Below are 18,559 nucleotides of genomic sequence, written 5' to 3' on the forward strand. Positions count from 1 at the left end.
ATCTCGGAAGGATGGAGGGCTGAGTTAAGCTTAAACCAGTCAGGATCGAACGTTTGGCATTTGGCAGAATATTGCATCCAGTAACATTGCATTCTAACCACTGAGCCACCATGGCTCTTATTTTGAAAGTACAGATAAACAACAATCTGAATTAGCACAGGAACCATAAAAGCACTAACAGTGTCCTCAAACAATAGAAAAAGAGGCAGGTAAAACTTTCTTGATATTTTATATTTTGAAATAGGATTTTTCCATTTATTATTCTAGTATACTTTTTTCATATCTAATTCATTTTGCCTAGTTCTAGCTGAATAATGTCTCATTTCCCCCATATTTTATCATTGTTACTATGATCCTATATAGAAAAATAATAAAGGTGGAATATAAAACAAACGTGGCAAAATCCATCATCTCATCAAAGCACAAACAACATAGTGACTTCTTCTAAAAGGTACCTGCATTCTTTTCATATATATATTTAGCAAGCTTTTCTGAAAATTACATTTCTATTTATACCTCCACAACATATAGAGTGCCAGTTCTGGTTTTTGTTTAACACATGAACAAGCACTAGAAAATCTAGCAGGCAAGAAGTTCTACAATACACCTGTCAAAGTAAACAATAAAATGTCACCAGCAACTTTATGTAAATGCTAGCACCACACTATTGTAATAACAACAACTTGGGAACCATCCCAAAGGAAAGAGAGATCCCAGCCAACGGTAAAGAAATGTAGTCATAAATGGCTTAAATAAGAACTTTTCTCAAGCCCTATCATGTATGTTTGAGATATATCTAAGTTAGGCAATTTGCTCATAGAGGTTGCTGTTGCTGTTGCTGTTTTAGGGCTAAATCTACTATTGCATAATGAGACATCTATGCACCAAAAAACAAACCTCCCTGATCTCCTTCTGCCTTTCCCTCCTTGCATCCCTCAGATCTGCTTTGGGGAGTGTTCCCAAACATTTAGAGAATATTTTGGAGGTGTTCAACAGTAAATGGGAAGATGGAGAACCTGAACTGCCCTTGGTACCCATTCTGTTGCCAAAGGGATACAATGAGTTCTTCATTGAGTTCCCTCTCAATCTTCGACTTACAACAGTTTCATTTAGTGACCATTTAAAGTTACAACGGCAATGAAAGAAGTGGCATGACCATTGTTCACATTTACAACCACTGCAGCATCCCCATGTGATTAAAATTTGGATGTTTGTTTATATTGATAACAGTTGCGGTGTCCTGGGGTCCTTTGACCCGCTTTTGCAACTTTTCACAAGTAAGGTCAATTCATTTATTTTTATTTATTTATTTTGTTGAATATGTATTGGTAATATAATAGATATAACATTGTTTATATCTATAAGATGGGTACATATAAGAAAGAACATTAGGACAGTGATGATAGGCATGCTGGTGCACTTATGCACCAGCGTAACCGCCTGCTACCGCACGAATCCCAGCGACCAATAAGGTCCCACAGAGTTGGCCTTCTCCGGGTCCCGTTGACTAAACAATGTCGTTTGGCGGGCCCCAGGGGAAGATCCTTCCCTGTGGCGGCCCCGGCCCTCTGGAATCAACTCCCCCCGGAGATTAGAACTGCCCCCACCTGCCCTGTCTTTCGTAAGCTACTCAAGACTCACTTATACCGCCAGGCATGGGGGAGTTGAGCCACCTTTCTTCCAGGCTTTTTTATATTTTTTAATGTTTGGTATGAATGTGTTGTTTGGTTTTTAAAATAATGATAGGGTTTTATACGTTTCTTAATATTAGATTTGTTCTACTATAATATTGTTTTTATTATTGTTGTGAGCCGCCCCGAGTCTTCGGAGAGGGGCGGCATACAAATCTAATATATTATTATTATTATTATTATTATTATTATTATTATTATTATTATTATTAATTATTATGCACGCCCCACTTATTCACACCCCTTATTGACCTCTTAGGAATTGGGTGAGGTCAACAGTGGATAGTCTAAGGGTAAAGTTTTGGGGGTTTGGTGATGACTGAGTCAGGTAATGAGTTTCAGGCATTAACCACTCTGTTACTAAAGTTGTACTTTCTACAGTCAAGTTTGGAGTGGTTCACTTTGAGTTTGTATCTGTTGTGTGCTGGTTATGTTATGCTATTGTTATGGTTGAAGCTGAAGTAGTTGTTGACAGGAAAGACATTGTAGCAGATAATTTTATGAGCTATACTTGGGTCATGTCAAAGGTGACGTTATTCTAAGCTTTTTAAGCCCAGGATTTCAAGTCTGGTTGCATAAAGTATTCTGTTGCGAGTAGAGTAGATGGAGGGCTCTTCTCGTAAAGTATCTCTGGACACTTTCTAATGTATTTATGTCCGATATTCAGTGTGGGTTCCACACAGATGAGCTGTATTCAAAGATTGGTCTGGCGAATGTTTTTTATGCTCTGGTTAGTAGTGTTATATTACCGGAGAAGAAGCTACATAAGATTAGGTTAACAACTCTTGAAGAAGCCTTTTTGGCAATATTGTTGCAGTGGGATTTGGCACTTAGGTCATTTGATATGAGTATTCCAAGGTCTTTCACAGAGTGAGGGTGGTCTGCAAAGTCTTCTCTATTCAGCTTTGTATTTGGTGTTTTGATTTTTTTTTTGCCAATGTGTAGGACAGAGCATTTGTTGGTTGAGATTTAGAGTTGCCAAAAGTTTGACCATTCTGACACAAAGTCAAGGTCTTTTTGGAGTGTTGTCAGTTGTGTTGAAGTGTTTTACATCATTGGTGAAGAGAACGGAATCGCTTGTAATGTGATCACAAAGGTCGTTTATATAGAGTATAAAGAGTGTTGGCCCTAGTACACTGTCTTGGGGTACACCGCTATTAATAGGAACAGGATTAGATAGGGTGATCCCTATTTTGACCACTTGTTGTCTGTTTGATGGGAACACAGTTATCCAGAGATGCTGTAGGACAGTCTTGGCGAACCTTTTTTTCCTCGGGTGCCAAACAGTGTGGGTATACACTATCGGGTATACGCGAGTGCCCACACCCATAATTCAATGTCTGGGGAGGGTGAAAACAGCTTCCCATGCCCCCCAGAGGCCAGAAATGGCCTGTTTCCTAACTTCTGGTGGGCCCAGTAGGTTCCTGTTTCACCCTTCCCATGCTCTAAAGGCTTCCTTGGAGCCGGGGGAGGGCAAAAATTCCCTTCCCCATCCCCCTGGAGGCTCTCTGAAAGTCAAAAATGCCTTCCCAGGGCCTCTATGCAAGCCAAAAATCCGTTGGCCCAACACACACATGCATGTTTGAGCTGATATAGGGCAACAGCTCGCGTGCCAGTAGATATGGCTCCACGTGCCACCACCCGTGCCATAGGTTCGCCATCACTGCTGTAGGATTTCAGTTTCAGAAGTAGTTTATCGTGAACCACTGAGTCAAAGGTTATGTAAATTGCATCTATTGACCATACAGAACTGGTCCTATAGGACTTTTCAAAGATTATGCTTAGTGGTTCAGCTATAGCTGTGGAGAGCATTTTTGGGAAGTATGCACATAGTCCATCAGTCTGATTGACAGAGAAGGTTTTAGGCCACGTAGTGCTTTTTCAACGTTGTCTTCAGTGAATTCTATTTGTGTTAAATTGTTGTATTTGTGGTACGACTATGGAATTTTGGGCATGAGCCGTTGCTGTTTAGAAAGACTGAGCCAAAGAATGTGTTGAAGAGGTTACCTTTGACTGTTTCATCATAGTATTCTTTGTTGTTGGGTCCTTTTAATGGTGGGAGGGGTCTCAAGAAAGCCTCCACCACAGCTTTATCTCGAATACACAAAGAACAATATCATGTAACTATATTTCCCACTTAATTTCCTTTTCAACAAGTGTATTTTAAATCCCCCCCCCCATGAGTTAATTGTATGGAACTTCTGTGTCTGGCAGCCTGCTTATACATTATCTCCAGCATGGTTGCTTCCCACACACCCCATCTTGGCACTCTCTGACAACAAAGCCATTAGAGCTCCATGACATGCTGTCCTTTTCTTCACTTCCTGACAGAACTGTGGGCAGCCACCTGTGGCCTGTGAGAAGGAGCCAATCATGCAGGTAAAGGAAGCACGGTTTGACTGACAGCACCAGGAAACAAAACCAGCATTCTCTTAGTCTAAGTCACAGTCTATCAAAAGAATGTTAAAAGCAGTGCGTGCTTCCCTAAATAAACCACATCTGTGTAAAGGATTTTCTTTCCTAGGAGCGATGACGACCCTCCAGTTCAGATAATCTATTGTCCTCAAAATATAGAACATTCATGTGTGCATAAACTAGGCTGACTTCCAGGCAATTGAGCTCATTTACAAGCAGGGATCATCCTTATCTCCCTTCTGCAGAGTTTTACTATCTAATGATTAATGGAATATGTGTATACTCTGCACAGGTCTCTCAGAGTGTACTTGGGGAAAAATTGTGTGCCCTTTTTCACAAATAAAATAAAAATGGAAATTAAACATTTATTTATTTATTTATTTATTTGTTTGTTTGTTTATTTATTTGATTTGTATGCTGCCCCTCTCCGGAGACTCGGGGCGGCTAACAGCAATAATAAGACAGCATATAATAATAATCCAATACTAAAAACAATTAAAAACCCATTATAATAAAAACCAAACATACATGTACTCAACACACCTATTTTCCTTCTGTTTTCCAGAAAAAACCCACAAAGCTTCGCATATTGGCAGTTCAATCCAAGTTGTGCTTTAACAACTGCAAACACCATATCTGAGATCTAAGTATTGCCCACAAGATCACATGCTGCAACGTCCTGCCTGTCAGCGACTACTTCAGCTTCAACCACAACAACACAAGAGCACACAACAGATTTAAACTTAATATTAACCGCTCCAAACTTGACTGTAAAAAATATGACTTCAGTAACCGAGTTGCCGAAGCGTGGAACTCATTACCAGCCTCCATAGTGTCATCCCCAAACCCCCAACACTTTACCCTTAGATTATCTACGGTTGACCTATCCAGATTCCTAAGAGGTCAGTAGAGGCGAGTACAAGTGCACTAGAGTGCCTTCCGTCCCCTGTCCTATTGCTTTCCTATATCTCCTATACCTTTCTTCTATTCCTATATCTCTTCTTCTGTTCTTTCATTGATATGTTCTATTACTATACCTTCTTTTCTATTATTTCTTAGATATATTTTACTATGATTATCTCCTCTATAACCTTCATCATGTATTTTACTATGTGTATATAGATATATACCACTAAAACCCTCATTGTGTATTGGACTAAATAAACAAACAAACAAATAAACAAACAAATAAATAAATAATAAATAAATAGATAGATAGATAGGTAGGTAGATAGATAGATAGATAAATAAAACAAACAAACAAACAAACAAACAAACAAACAAACAAACATGCCCATTTTTGCAACACAGGGTAGAAGTGAAAGAATGGCTTTTATAGAGTCAGGACTCACATAGGTAGAAAGCGTGATAAAACAGACCTGCAAGGCCAGCATACAAGCCTCAGCTAACAAAAGGCTGACTGACAATCATCCAGGAACCTGCAAAGTCATGGACTGGATTTAACATAGCTAGTTATTTAAATGTTACCTATATTGCTGCAACTTTCCTAATCTATTCTGCAATAACAAAGGCTAAGAAAATAGCCTTATTGAAAATAGATCTAGCTCTAAAGATCATTTGTATATCCAGAAAAATATATAAAAACTTGTGAATTTTCATCTCTGGAGCAAAACACAGCAGTTCCAGGATTCAGATGTCAAATCATATGGGACATCATAAATGTCACTTAGCTGCGTAAAAAGGGCATGTAATAATTAAGGATAACACAATGGGGAACTATTGCCCCTTTATGACTTGTGGACTTCAACTCCCAGAATTCCTGAGCCAGCCATGCTGGGAGTTGAAGTCTACAGGGAATAAAGTGGCCTTAGTTTACCATCCTTGCTGCAGGGCAATGATGGTGAACCTTTTTTTGGTTCGCGTACCAAAAAGATGATGATGATGATGATGATGATGATGATAATAATAATAATAATAATTTATTAGATTTGTATGCCGCCCCTCTCCGAAGACTTGGGGCGGCTCACAACAATGATAAAAACAATATTATAGTGGCACAAATCTAATATTAAAAGAAATAACTAAAACCCTATCATATTAAAACCAGTCAACACATACATACCAAACATAAATTATAAAGAGCCTGGGGGAAAGATGTCTCAAATCCCCCATACCTGGTGGTATAGGTGGGTCTTGAGTAGTTTATGGAAGACAAGGAGGGTGGGAGCAGTTCTAATATCTGGGGGGAGTTGATTCCAGAGGGCCGGGGCCACCACAGAGAAGGCTCTTCCCCTGGGGCCCGCCAGATGACATTGTTTAGTCAATGGGACCCGGAGAGGGCCCACTCTGTGGGACCTTATCGGTTGCTGGGATTCGTGCGGTAGCAGGCGCTTCCGGAGGTACTCTGGTCCAATGCCATGTATGCTAGCATGAGTGCACATTGCCCACACCCCTTTCCTCCCCACCCACATTTGCACCCCCCTGCATTGCCCCTGAACATTCACACAGTGCCCTCTGTCCCCCTTGCATGCACACAGGCCTCACTGAAGCCCAGGACAGTGAAAAAATGGCCAAACCGGCAAACCTGAAGTTCAGAAAATGGCCTTCCAGTTTGCCCGTTGGGAAGTTTTTTGCACTCTGTATGGTTCAGGGAAGCTTCCTGAAGCCTTGGAGTGCAAAAAACAGCACAACAGGAAAACCAGAAGTCTGTTTTCCGAACTTCTGGTCTGCCCATTGTGCTGTTTCTCTCACTCCGGGGTTTCAGGAAGCTTCCCTGAACCCTCCAGAGTGCAAAAAACAACACAATGGGAAAACCGGAAGTCCATTTTTTTGAACTTCCTGTTTGCCCATTGAGTGATTTTTTGCTCAAAAATCACTCAATGGAAGCTTCAGGGAAGCTTCTCTAAGCATCTGAAGGGCGAAATGGCCTTTCCCAAGGCCGAAAATCAGCTCGCCAGCATACGTGTGCACACTGGACTTGACACAGGGCAACACGTGCTCTCTGATATGGTTCCATGTGCCACCTGTGGCACATGTGCCATAGGTTCACCACCACGTCTGTAAGGCATACATAGGTTCACCACCACGTCTGTAAGGCATACATTTGTTATTGAGAAGTGATACCTCTTTATTGGTTCAAATAGATTATCCAAATACACTGTATCAGAGCACAGCCCAAATCATTCTACCTATTACATTTGGAAGAATCAATTGTGTATATACGGAGATAAATAAATAAATAACTCAATAAATAAATTTGCTTTTTATTCTAAAGCAGCCAATGGTAATGTGGCTACAAATTCATTTTTACAAATATCGCCCCGAGTCCTTGGAGAGGGGCGGCATAAAATCCAATAAAAATAAAAATAAATATCCATTTGGTCACTTGATTCAGAAGCATCCTTCTCCCAAAATTCAGTTCATGGCAGCACACAAAATATGAATTAAAGGGAACACAAGACTCAAATTACAATAGAGAACAAGAACATTTAAACGATAAGTGCTGTTCTATATTTCACAGTATGAAACAAAATATCAAGCATAGCTACTAAGACATTTGCTGGGGAGAAAACCAAAGTATTGTACAGTATATACAAAGTATTCTATATATTGCAGGGAGGTTTGGACAAGATGATCCTTTTTCTATTGTAATTCTTAAATATGCTATACACTTTTCAGTTTGCTTAATCAGTAATTTTCTGGGATAAATGAACATTATAGTCAATGAGTTCTAAAGTTCTGCTGTGCAAAAATGAACAAAGTTAGCATCTGCAGTTGTCCAAATATTTTGAGGTCAGCTTTCCCTGGCCACTATCTTAAGCAAAGCACCCATTGCCACAAAATTATATTCCTAGTTTGTTTGTTCTCTTGCCTCTTTCTGGCTTTCTAAGATATTTTTCCCCTAATAGTTGTCCTTTCATTTCATACTTGTTAGTTTAATTAGCTTAGGAAGAATGAGAGACATTTTCTGTAAACTCTCATGGTGAAAATGTGCTTTCTTGACATATTTGTCCTTGACAAACTCATGTACAGACAGGAAAACACTTAACATATGGACTTTTGAGATAGTTTAAAGAAAAAAAAGTGTTGTGACAAGGACAAAAAGGAGAGAGGAAAAAGAACACCAATTGATTTGGTACGCCTACAGAAGCAGATGTGTCCTGTTTTCTAATGTTACTAAAGAAAGCTTGCAAGAGGTAAGATAGTGGTATATCTCTACTAATCTTGTGAGCACTTAAGCCTTTAGTCCTATGAAACTGTTGATTGTTCTGTCTTGGGAGTAATGTAACCAGCTCATGTAGGTTATATTAAGCATTACAGGTAGCCCTTGACTTACAAGAGTTCATGTACGAAGTTACAGCAGCATTGAAAAAAAGTAAATTTATGACAGTTTTTCACACTTACAACTATTGCAGCATCCCCATAGTCACATGATCCAAATTCAGGCGCCATGATTGTTGCAGTGCCCCAGAATCAATTGAACTCCTTTTGGGACTTTCTGACAAGCTGTCATTGGGGAGGCCAAATCCACTTAACAATTATTTTACTAACATAACAACTGCAGCGATTCCCTTAAATAGTGTAGCAAGAAAGGTCATAGAATCTGTCTTGCTTACCAACAGAAAATTTGGATTCCAATTTGGTCATACACTGAGAATTACCTGTACTTCTATATTCTTAGTATCGATAAAACATTATTTATTCCCTATTTAGATATGGAACTTAATTGATGGGCCAAAATTTCCCCCATGAAACAAATGGGGGAAGGGGCGGAGAGGGGCGGCATACAAATCTAAATAATAAATAAAATAAAATAATAAATAAATAAATAAATAATAATTTTCTCCATTTTGTTGGTTTAAATAACCTGGAGGAAAATAGCAGATGAATTTTTCCCCCAAAAACAAAATTGCAATTTTTAATCTGCAATCTACAAAAAACATCCATGTGCACTTTCGTTATCTACTTCTCACAGCTTCAAACACTTACCAGGCATCACTCCCTTAATATCACACTCTGTGCTCGTCCTATTCCTGTGAGTCAGACGAAGGATCAGCTTCTTTGCAGCTTCAAATTGTTGTGTGGCCATCAGCCAGCGAAGAGATTCTGGGAAAATGCTTCAGAGTGGGAGAATATGTTAGTCAAGGTTCTTAAAGGATCACAAGCCCTTTTTTTAAACCCTGGTTAAAAACCCTGCTGTTCAGTTCGAGAAAACTCCCTAATCTTATGTTCCCGGGTCTATTTGACCCGGACTGCAGATTGATCATTTTAGGTACTTATATTTGGTCTTTTTGAAAGCTTTTTTCACCTGGAAACAAGTTTGAACATTTCTGCACACAATGGAATGAAAATTGAACTGAAAAAAATTAATCCTTATTGGTTTATTTTGCACATAAATGTGCCTCCCCCCGTGTTTGTGGATTTTTTTTAGGTTTATTGATAATTTTGCCTGCAAAATTAACGGGGGGGGGGGGGGCACGCATTCTATCAGCAAAATAAACCAATAAGAATTACTTTTTTCATTTCAATTTTCATATCATTGTGTGCAGAAATGTTCGGACTACTTTCCAAGTGAAAAAAGTATTCAAATTGACCAAACATAAGCACTTCAAATGAAGAGTTTTCGGTCCTGGTCAGGGTGACCCGGGAACACAAGTGTGACTTTTTGTTTTTCAGCAAGAAAGAAACCCCCCACCCCCCAAAAAAAATTCTCATAGAGAGAACCCCTGAAATGATGAAAAGTCATGAAATTTCAAGTTTCAGATATGCAGGGAAAAGTTTTTACAGAGACTGAAACTTGGCTTCGGGTCACATACGACCCGAACAGAACAGCAGGGTTTTAATATCATCCTTTTTCCCTGTCTGGATGTATTTTGTTTTCTTTTTCTTTTTTGTCAAACTATGAATAACAAATATTATCAAGTAGCTAAATTAGCCAAAATCCAAGATCAATGAGTAGTTACAATCTGTCTCTCCTCTCCTCTCCCTCAGGCTTACTGCACAGAGGCCTCTACTATCCTATCCCCTTTTTTCTCTCAGGCTTCCCACAGAAGAACTCCCCTATCCTATCTCCTCCTCTCTCTCAGGCTTTCTAGCGTCTTCTTTCCCCCCGGTTTGCCCCACAGAATACTCTCCTATGCTCCCCCATTTTTCCCAGAGTTATTTTCAGGTGGGGTGGGGGAGTAGAATGTCTAACTAATTAACATCAGAGAGTGTTAATAATAATATAGGAAATACTAATGATCTGAGGCTCATTTTTAAAAGTCCTTTCTTAGTGAGCACCTAGAAGCCAAGAGGAACATACCTGCCAAATTTCAAGTTTGTAGGCTTTATAATTCTGAAGATTTTAGCATTGCAGTATGAGTGGTTTTCGCATGCAGACATAGATAGATAGATAGATAGATAGATAAATAGATAGATAGATAGATAGATAGATAGATAGATAGATAGATAGATAGATAGTGTTGTGGTTAGCTCTGGCCCAGCTCCTGCCCCAAGGACTGTGGATGTGGGGGAGACATCCACATGCTACAGGCCTGTTTTGCCCCCCCCCGGTGGAATCTGATGATGAAGGCTCCTCTGACCAAGAAGACATGAGTGACAGGGAGGAGGAGAGTGTGGCAGACAGCTCAGAAGGAGATCAATTATCTAGCTCCTCCTTGGATTCAGAACAAGAGTTAATGATACAGCCACGCATGCGGAGAGCGATGCATAGGCAACAACAACTGAGATATTATTATCAAAGAAAATGAGGCCACCTGTGGTTGGGTGGGGCTATGGTGATTAGTGAGGCTGCTATAAATAGCAGCCTGTGGGTTTGGCCATTGTGGAGGATTATCTTGTGTTCAGTTCTGGAGACCTCACCTACAAAAAGATATTGACAAAATTGAACGGGTCCAAAGACGGGCTACAAGAATGGTGGAAGGTCTTAAGCATAAAACGTATCAGGAAAGACTTAATGAACTCAATCTGTATAGTCTGGAGGACAGAAGGAAAAGGGGGGACATGATCGAAACATTTAAATATATTAAAGGGTTAAACAAGGTCCAGGAGGGAAGTGTTTTTAAAAGGAAAGTGAACACAAGAACAAGGGGACACAATCTGAAGTTAGTTGGGGGAAAGATCAAAAGCAACATGAGAAAATATTATTTTACTGAAAGAGTAGTAGATCCTTGGAACAAACTTCCAGCAGACGTTGTAGATAAATCCACAGTAACTGAATTTAAACATGCCTGGGATAAACATATATCCATCCTAAGATAAAATACAGAAAATAGTATAAGGGCAGACTAGATGGACCAGGAGGTCTTTTTCTGCCGTCAGACTTCTATGTTTCTATGTTTCTATCTAATCGTTGTATTTCATGACTGCTTTACTGACTTTGACCTTTTGTGTGCTGATTTCCCCCCGCTTTGAAACTAAACCAGAGCACAGTGTGTTTCACTTTGTGAAAGAAGAAGGGCTGTGAATTGCCTCACAGCTGCAAGCTAAGTATCACAGAACTGATAAGGGACTTGTACAAATTACCTTTTTGTTTGGAGACCAGTGCTCTTTGCTATACCAAAAGAGGGTTTAGTTTAAGTGAATTTTCATTATAAAGAACATTGTGTTGAATTTTCAAACGTGTGTGTGTCTGAACTTTGTACCTGTGAATTTTTGGGAGGAGTCTACCAGAGAGCCAGACAGAACAGATAGATAGATGGATGGATGGATGGATGGATGGATGGATGGATGGATAGATAGATAGATATAGATATAGATATAGATATACATACATACATACATACATACATACATACATATATACATACAAACAAACAAACATACATACATACATACATATTATTGCGATCTATTGTTATTGAGGTAAACCATAAAATCCGACCAGATTTGATAGAAATATGGTTCCTTGTTTTGTTCTTTGTTTTTTTCCTTGTTGTTGTTTTTCGTTTTTGTTTGTATTTTTCTCTTTTTTGTATTTTGCAAATGTGTAAATGTATATATGTTTGTGTTTTGTTTTTTCCTTTGGTTATTATGTTGTTTTTAAAAAATCAATTCAATAAAAACTATTTTAAAAAAAAGAAACATGGTTCCTGTCTCTAATGTCTCATTATTTTAACTTTGTGATTTAAAAACCACAAGGCTGGAAGACCCACAACAGAGGGAAAAAAATGGCGCTCTAGCTCCTCCTATTTCTCTCAGTTTCCATATAAAGAATATAATGGAAATTTGTGATCAAACTCCTCGTTTCTATCATAACGTTTGCTCTACATGCTACTAACGAACTCCTTCTGAAAGTAAAGAATCGCAGATACTTACATCCAGTACAGTAACATCAGCAGGAAAGGGCAGATGATAACAGCTTGGAGAATTTGCCAGTCCTTGCAGAGGGCAGCCAATCCTGGCATCAGGAACTGCCCTGCCATTGCTACAAAGCTTGCTATCATTGTGATCATGAAACGTTGGTTAGGAGGGCAGAGCTCTATCCCTGAAAAATATAAAGAACACTTTTGAGAGCAATGACAATCCAAAATGGGGGAAAAGGACAAACTCATCACAATGGTCATTTGCCTATAAAAATAATTCTACATTCGAAGAGGATAATTCCTATTTGAAATATTCTACGCCACTAATTTTATTTTAGGGCGCAAGAAAAAACTGTACTGTTACTCAGTGGCTGCTCTCAATCTCTATAAGAGCGACAGCCTGCATTTTACAATTTTGTTGCATGAATACAGGTGTAAAAAGGAACAGGTACAACCCGCTGGCTGGACACTGTAAAAGATGACAACGGGATGACCATGGTGGGACCGCCTTCTGCCGCACGAATCCCAGGGACCAGTTAGGTCCCACAGAGTGGGCCTTCTCCGGGTCCCGTCGACTAAACAATGTCGTCTGGTGGGACCCAGGGGGAGAGCCTTCTCTGTGGCGGCCCCGACCCTCTGGAACCAGCTCCCTCCGGAGATTAGGATTGCCCCCACCCTCCTTGCCTTTCGAAAACTTCTTAAAACCCACCTCTGCCATCAGGCATGGGGGAAATGAGCCATCTCCCCTGGCCTATACAGTTTATGCATGGTGTGTTTGTGTGGATGTATTGTTTTAAATAAAGGTTTTTAGATATTTTAATTATTAGGTTTGCCATTGTATATTTTATTTGTTTTATTTATTTGTTTTATTTATTTATTTATTTATTTATTTATTTATTTATTTATTTATTTATGTATGTCCAATACACAATGAAGGTTTTAGTGGGTATACAATGTTCCTTCGATTTCCGCGGGGGATGCGTTCCGAGACCGCCCGCGAAAGTCGAATTTCCGCGAAGTAGAGATGCGGAAGTAAATACACAATTTTTGGCTATGGACAGTATCACAAGCCATCCCTTAACACTTTAAACCCCTAAATTACCATTTCCCATTCCCTTAACAAGCATTTACTCACCATTATTACTGGTACTCACCATTGAATAAGACACTTAGTGATCCTGATATTTATAAACATAATTATTTATTAACAATAAATTTTTTTTGTTACTTATTTGCAAAAACTATTAGTTTGGCGATGACACATGGGTGGGAAAAACCGTGGTATAGGGAAAAAACCCGCAAAGTATTTTTTAATTAATATTTTTTTGAAAAACCGTGGTATAGGCTATTCGCAAAGTTCGAACCCGCGAAAATCGAGGGAACACTGTATATCTATATACACATAGTAAAATACATGATGAAGGTTACAGAGGAGATACTCGTAGTAAAATATATCTAAGAAATAATAGAAAAGAAGATATAGGAATAGAACATATCAATAAAAGAATAGAAGAAGAGATATATGGAATGGAAGAAAGGTATAGGAAATATAGGAGAGCAATAGGACAGGGGACGGAAGACACTCTAGTGCACTTTTATTTATCTATCTATCTATCTATCTATCTATCTATCTATCTATCTATCTATCTATTTATATTGTTTTTTGTTATTGCTGTGAGCTGCCCCGAGTCTGCGGAGAGGGGCGGCATACAAATCTAATAAATGAAATGAAATGAAATGAAATCTGAAAGAGGCGGTGCAAGATGGGAGGGACATGGACAGTGGCAGACGGTCGGACATGACTGAATATCTGTCAGTGTTGATGATGATGTGTTAGTAATAGTTAAGGCTGCATTTTATATTCTGTGAATCACATCAAAACCAGTTAGACCAGACTTAACCAAGAGTCACTATTTTCAACCAAATTAGCCGTAATCATCTTGCTTGGATCCAGACTATCTTTACCACTGGAAAAAAAGAGTAACATTTGTTGGGGTTTTGGTTTTTAATAGCCATCACAAATACCGAATACAGTGATACCTCATTTTACAAACTTAATTGGTTCCAGGACGAGGTTTGTAAGGTGAAACATTTGTAAGACGAAACAATGTTTCCCATAGGAATCAATGGAAAAGCGATTAATGCGTGCAAGCCCAAAACTCACCCCTTTTGCTAGCCGAAGCGCCCGTTTTTGCACTGCTGGGATTCCCCTGAGGTTCCCCTCCATGAGAAATCCCACCTATGGACTTCCGTGTTTTTGTGATGCTGCGATTTTGCTGAGGCTCTCCTCGCTGGGAAACCCCACCTCCGGACTTCTGTTGCCAGCGAAGCACCCGTTTTTGAGCTGCTGGGATTCCCCTGCAGCATCGCAAAAACACGGAAGTCTGGAAGTGGTGTTTCCCATGGAGGGGAGCCTCGGGAATCCCAGCAGCGCAAAAACGGGTGCTTCGCTGGCAACAGAAGTCTGGAGGCAGGGCATCCCAGTGGCAGCGGCTTGGCTTTGTAAGGTGAAAATAGTTTGGAAGAAGAGGGAAAAAAATCTTAAATCCCGGGTTTGTATCTCGAAAATTTTGTATGACGAGGGGTTTGTAAGACAAGGTATCACTGTATTTGCTTGGCATCCTAAGATACCTATTTTCATTTGACCTCCCAGAAAATTGTTAGTGGCCTGAATATTTGACTGTCAACAAGTAGAAATTTGGATATGCCATAGTTCAACAAATTAAATAGCACCCAACATATTTAGAAAATATTTCTACCCTGTGTTTTGGAAACATAGTTGAAGACATTATTTTGCTCTCGCTCTTATCAGTCAGACTGTATTGAAAGATAACACTGGCTTTTTAAAAAAACCCAATTGTTTCCAGTTCAAAATATTGATAGTTCTTGCAAGCTTAACTGTTGGCTGCAATGTATTTATTCTTCCCGAAAGGGAGCGGGGAAAAAATCTACAAATATAATATATGCAATGTTGTTTCTGCTACCAGCAGGGAACAACTAGAAAGAGCTGTATTGTCCATTCTGATTATAATAAGATGCACGTAAATGGTTTTGGATGGAAAAGATTGCTCACACAAAGCAGCATAAAAGATTGATTGGCATTCTTTGATTTTATTTTTCCCCCTTTGATAAAAAAAGAGAAAGAAATGCAAAAGGGGAAAAAAATAAAAGCAAAGAAAGCCAACTAATCTCACACTGCTTTGTAACAAAAACAGAGTAGGAATGTAATAGCATTCAAAAAATTATTCCAGATTAGTTAACGAATGAGGGCAAATATACATTCCAAAGATAATGTTTTAAGATTGAATCCAAGTCAGTCGCTGGGACCAGAAATTTACTTTTCCAAGCTTTTGGATTCATGCTGGTGCCATGTTCAGAGAACTTCTCTCTACTGGAATATGTGACTTGGGCTATCCTATGAGTCATATTTATATAGTTATTTATTTTATTTTATTGATTTATTTTGTCCAATACACAATGAGGGTTTTAGTGGATATATATCTATATACACATAGTAAAATACATGATGAAGGTTATAGAGGAAATACTCATAGTAAAATATATCTAAGAAAGAATAGAAAAGAAGATATAGTAATAGAACATATCAATGAAAGAATAGAAGAAGAGATATAGGAATAGAAGAAAGGTATAGGAGATATAGGAGAGCAATAGGACAGGGGACGGAAGGCACTCTAGTGCACTTGTACTCGCCCTTTACTGACTCTTAGGAATCTGGAGAGGTCAACCATAAATAATCTAAGGGTAAAGTGTTGGGGGTTTGGGGATGACACTATGGAGTCCAGTAATGAGTTCAACGCTTTGACAACTCGGTTACTGAAGTCATATTTTTTACAGTCAAGTTTGAAGCGGTTAATGTTAAGTTTAAATCTGTTGTGTGCTCTTGTGCTGTTGTGGTTGAAGCTGAAGTAGTCGCCGACAGGCAGGACGTTACAGCATATGATCTTGTGGGCAATGCTTAGATCTTGTTTAAGATGTCTTAGTTCTAGGCTTTCTAGGCCCAGGATTGAAAGTTTAGTCTCGTAGGGTATTCTGTTTTGAGTGGAGGAGTGAAGGGCTCTTCTGGTGAAGTATCTTTGGACATTTTCAAGGGTGTTGATGTCTGAGATGCGATATGGGTTCCAAACGGATGAGCTGTATTCCTATTGATTGATACGTTGATGGCTGGCGATTGCTATTGTTTCTTCATGCTGCTAAACCCTCAGAAGTCTAAGTACTTGATAATCTAGGAGCCAAGGGCTCCAAAGAAACAACAGTCAATCACTAGCCATTGACACATGCATACATCTCTGACTGGAGTTAAAAAAAATTCAGCCTGCAATTAATATATGTTGTCAGTTTTCCCACAAACGTACAGATTGGAGGCACCCAAAATATTTCTTGGACGGTCACATACCAATTGTAACCCGTACCCATATTAATTTTTCTTTTTCATAGCCAGATCTATTTCCTGCTGGCTACTCTCTTTCTTGGGAAAAGATATCACTAAAACACTAAGTGTCTGAGAAAATAATTCTACCAAATCGAGGATTATATGACAACCATATTTAGATTTTGGGCAGAGCTTTGGGCCTTTGATATTAATTGGCTTGGTGAGATTGTATTTCAGTAAATAGGATTGGTAATACGGTACAATAAAGCCAGATCAATCAGTAGGGCTAAATATGATATCACTAAGTCGATTCAAACTGAGAAGAAGCACAACCTTACTTTGAGAAGGAATGTGAATTAGGAGGAAGAAGAATACAGTAAATGATATTTGGGCATCTGTGAAATGGGCTGGGTGAACATTTTTGCTCTTATTGCACTCTCAACTGAAGGAAATCAGGATAAACATTGTAAAGGTTTGTACATAATCTCTTTTGTAAATCAATAAAAATTATTTTTCAAAAAAAAAAAAACATTGTAAAGGTTACAAAAACAAAATGTATCATATGGTCCATGAACAATGCACTGGGGAATCTCTCTCCTAAAATGCAACTAAACATATGCAGTCATTTATAAATGGCATATTTGGAAAGCTAATTTTATAAAACAGGTAACATGGAACATCATGATTAACAAAATATGAACCCGAACCCTAATAAGTATTTATTCATCTGTAAAAAGTGTTTTCATGAAACTATAACATAACCCTATTGTCTGACTTTTGTCTCCTTCAGAAATCTCTCCATTTACAGAAGAGAAAAGGAATAACATGGAAATGATTTGATATTTATTGTCCTTATTATTGGCTATTTCAAGTTAAGACTGCTATGCAATTATGTTATGGAAACAAAAATAAAATGATTTTTTCAAGTTTTAAGTGAGGATAAAGGAATGTGGAAGACAAGAAGTACTGGATTGAATTAGCATTTTTTTGTGGGGGGAAGTATAAGATACACCTTAGTGTAGGCCTATAAGCCTGGGAGAATTGAGACATCTCCCCCGGGCTTAGATAGTTTATGTATGGTATGCTTTGCTGTATGCTTTTTTAAATGATGGGTTTTTAGATATTTTCTTTTTACATTAGATTTGTTACATTGTGTATTGTTATTATTATGGTTGTGAGCCACCCCGAGTTTGCGGAGAGGGGCGGCATACAAATCTAATAAATAAATATATAATAAAATAAATAAATAGCTTGGGGGGGAGAAAAAAGTAGAAAAAAATCCTCAAGCATCCTTAGTCTGGTCAGCTTCAGCACATTATTTTATCCCCTGGTTCGGAGTTAAAAAAAAGCTGATTTGGAGCGAGTAGCAATGAAAAAAAGCCTGCAAAGACTTAGGGCTAGAAAAAACCTTCTTCAGAGACAGTAGCAATGAAAAAGCCTGCAAGCTAGGAAGAAGCCGGAAAGATCTTTAGCACCTCATTGACAGAGGGCCAGAATATCCCGGTCCTGCTGGGGAGAGGTAGATATGGCGGGAGTCACGGGGCTAGCCGTTCTGGAGGAAAAAGAGATCGCTGCTTAATAGCGATCCCTTGTTCCGGTCCCGTGAGCTCAAACCGGAGCCCTGGTGACGAGTGTAATCCGGGCCCTGGGCTCAAGCTGCTGCTACTCAATGCCAGATCGGTCGTGAATAAAGCTCTCCTCATCCGTGATCTGATCCTGGATGAGGAGGCCGATCTGGCATGTGTTACTGAAACCTGGCTGGGCCCAGAGGGAGGGGTGCCTCTCTCGGAAATATG

At 39.0% G+C, this 18,559-nt stretch overlaps 1 protein-coding gene across 2 annotated transcripts in view; it reads right to left on the reverse strand.

The window, feature by feature from the left end:
- The window catches only part of SLC22A23 (solute carrier family 22 member 23), a 137,198-nt gene that overhangs the window by 28,695 nt on the left and 89,944 nt on the right, over positions 1 to 18,559 (reverse strand). Inside the window, exons 4-6 of one of the 2 annotated variants that reach the window (XM_070747179.1) lie at positions 12,387 to 12,555; positions 9,057 to 9,184; positions 7,315 to 7,468 (exon numbers count right to left, since the gene is read on the reverse strand). In XM_070747179.1, coding sequence (XP_070603280.1) covers positions 7,458 to 7,468; positions 9,057 to 9,184; positions 12,387 to 12,555 — 308 coding nt within the window. In that variant the 3' untranslated portion in view covers positions 7,315 to 7,457. Of the gene's footprint in view, positions 1 to 7,314; positions 7,469 to 9,056; positions 9,185 to 12,386; positions 12,556 to 18,559 lie in introns of those variants that run through there. The other variant, XM_070747178.1, reaches the window with a different exon arrangement.

The sequence above is a fragment of the Erythrolamprus reginae genome, chromosome 3, assembly GCF_031021105.1.
Source record: "Erythrolamprus reginae isolate rEryReg1 chromosome 3, rEryReg1.hap1, whole genome shotgun sequence".
Lineage (NCBI taxonomy): Eukaryota > Metazoa > Chordata > Lepidosauria > Squamata > Dipsadidae > Erythrolamprus > Erythrolamprus reginae.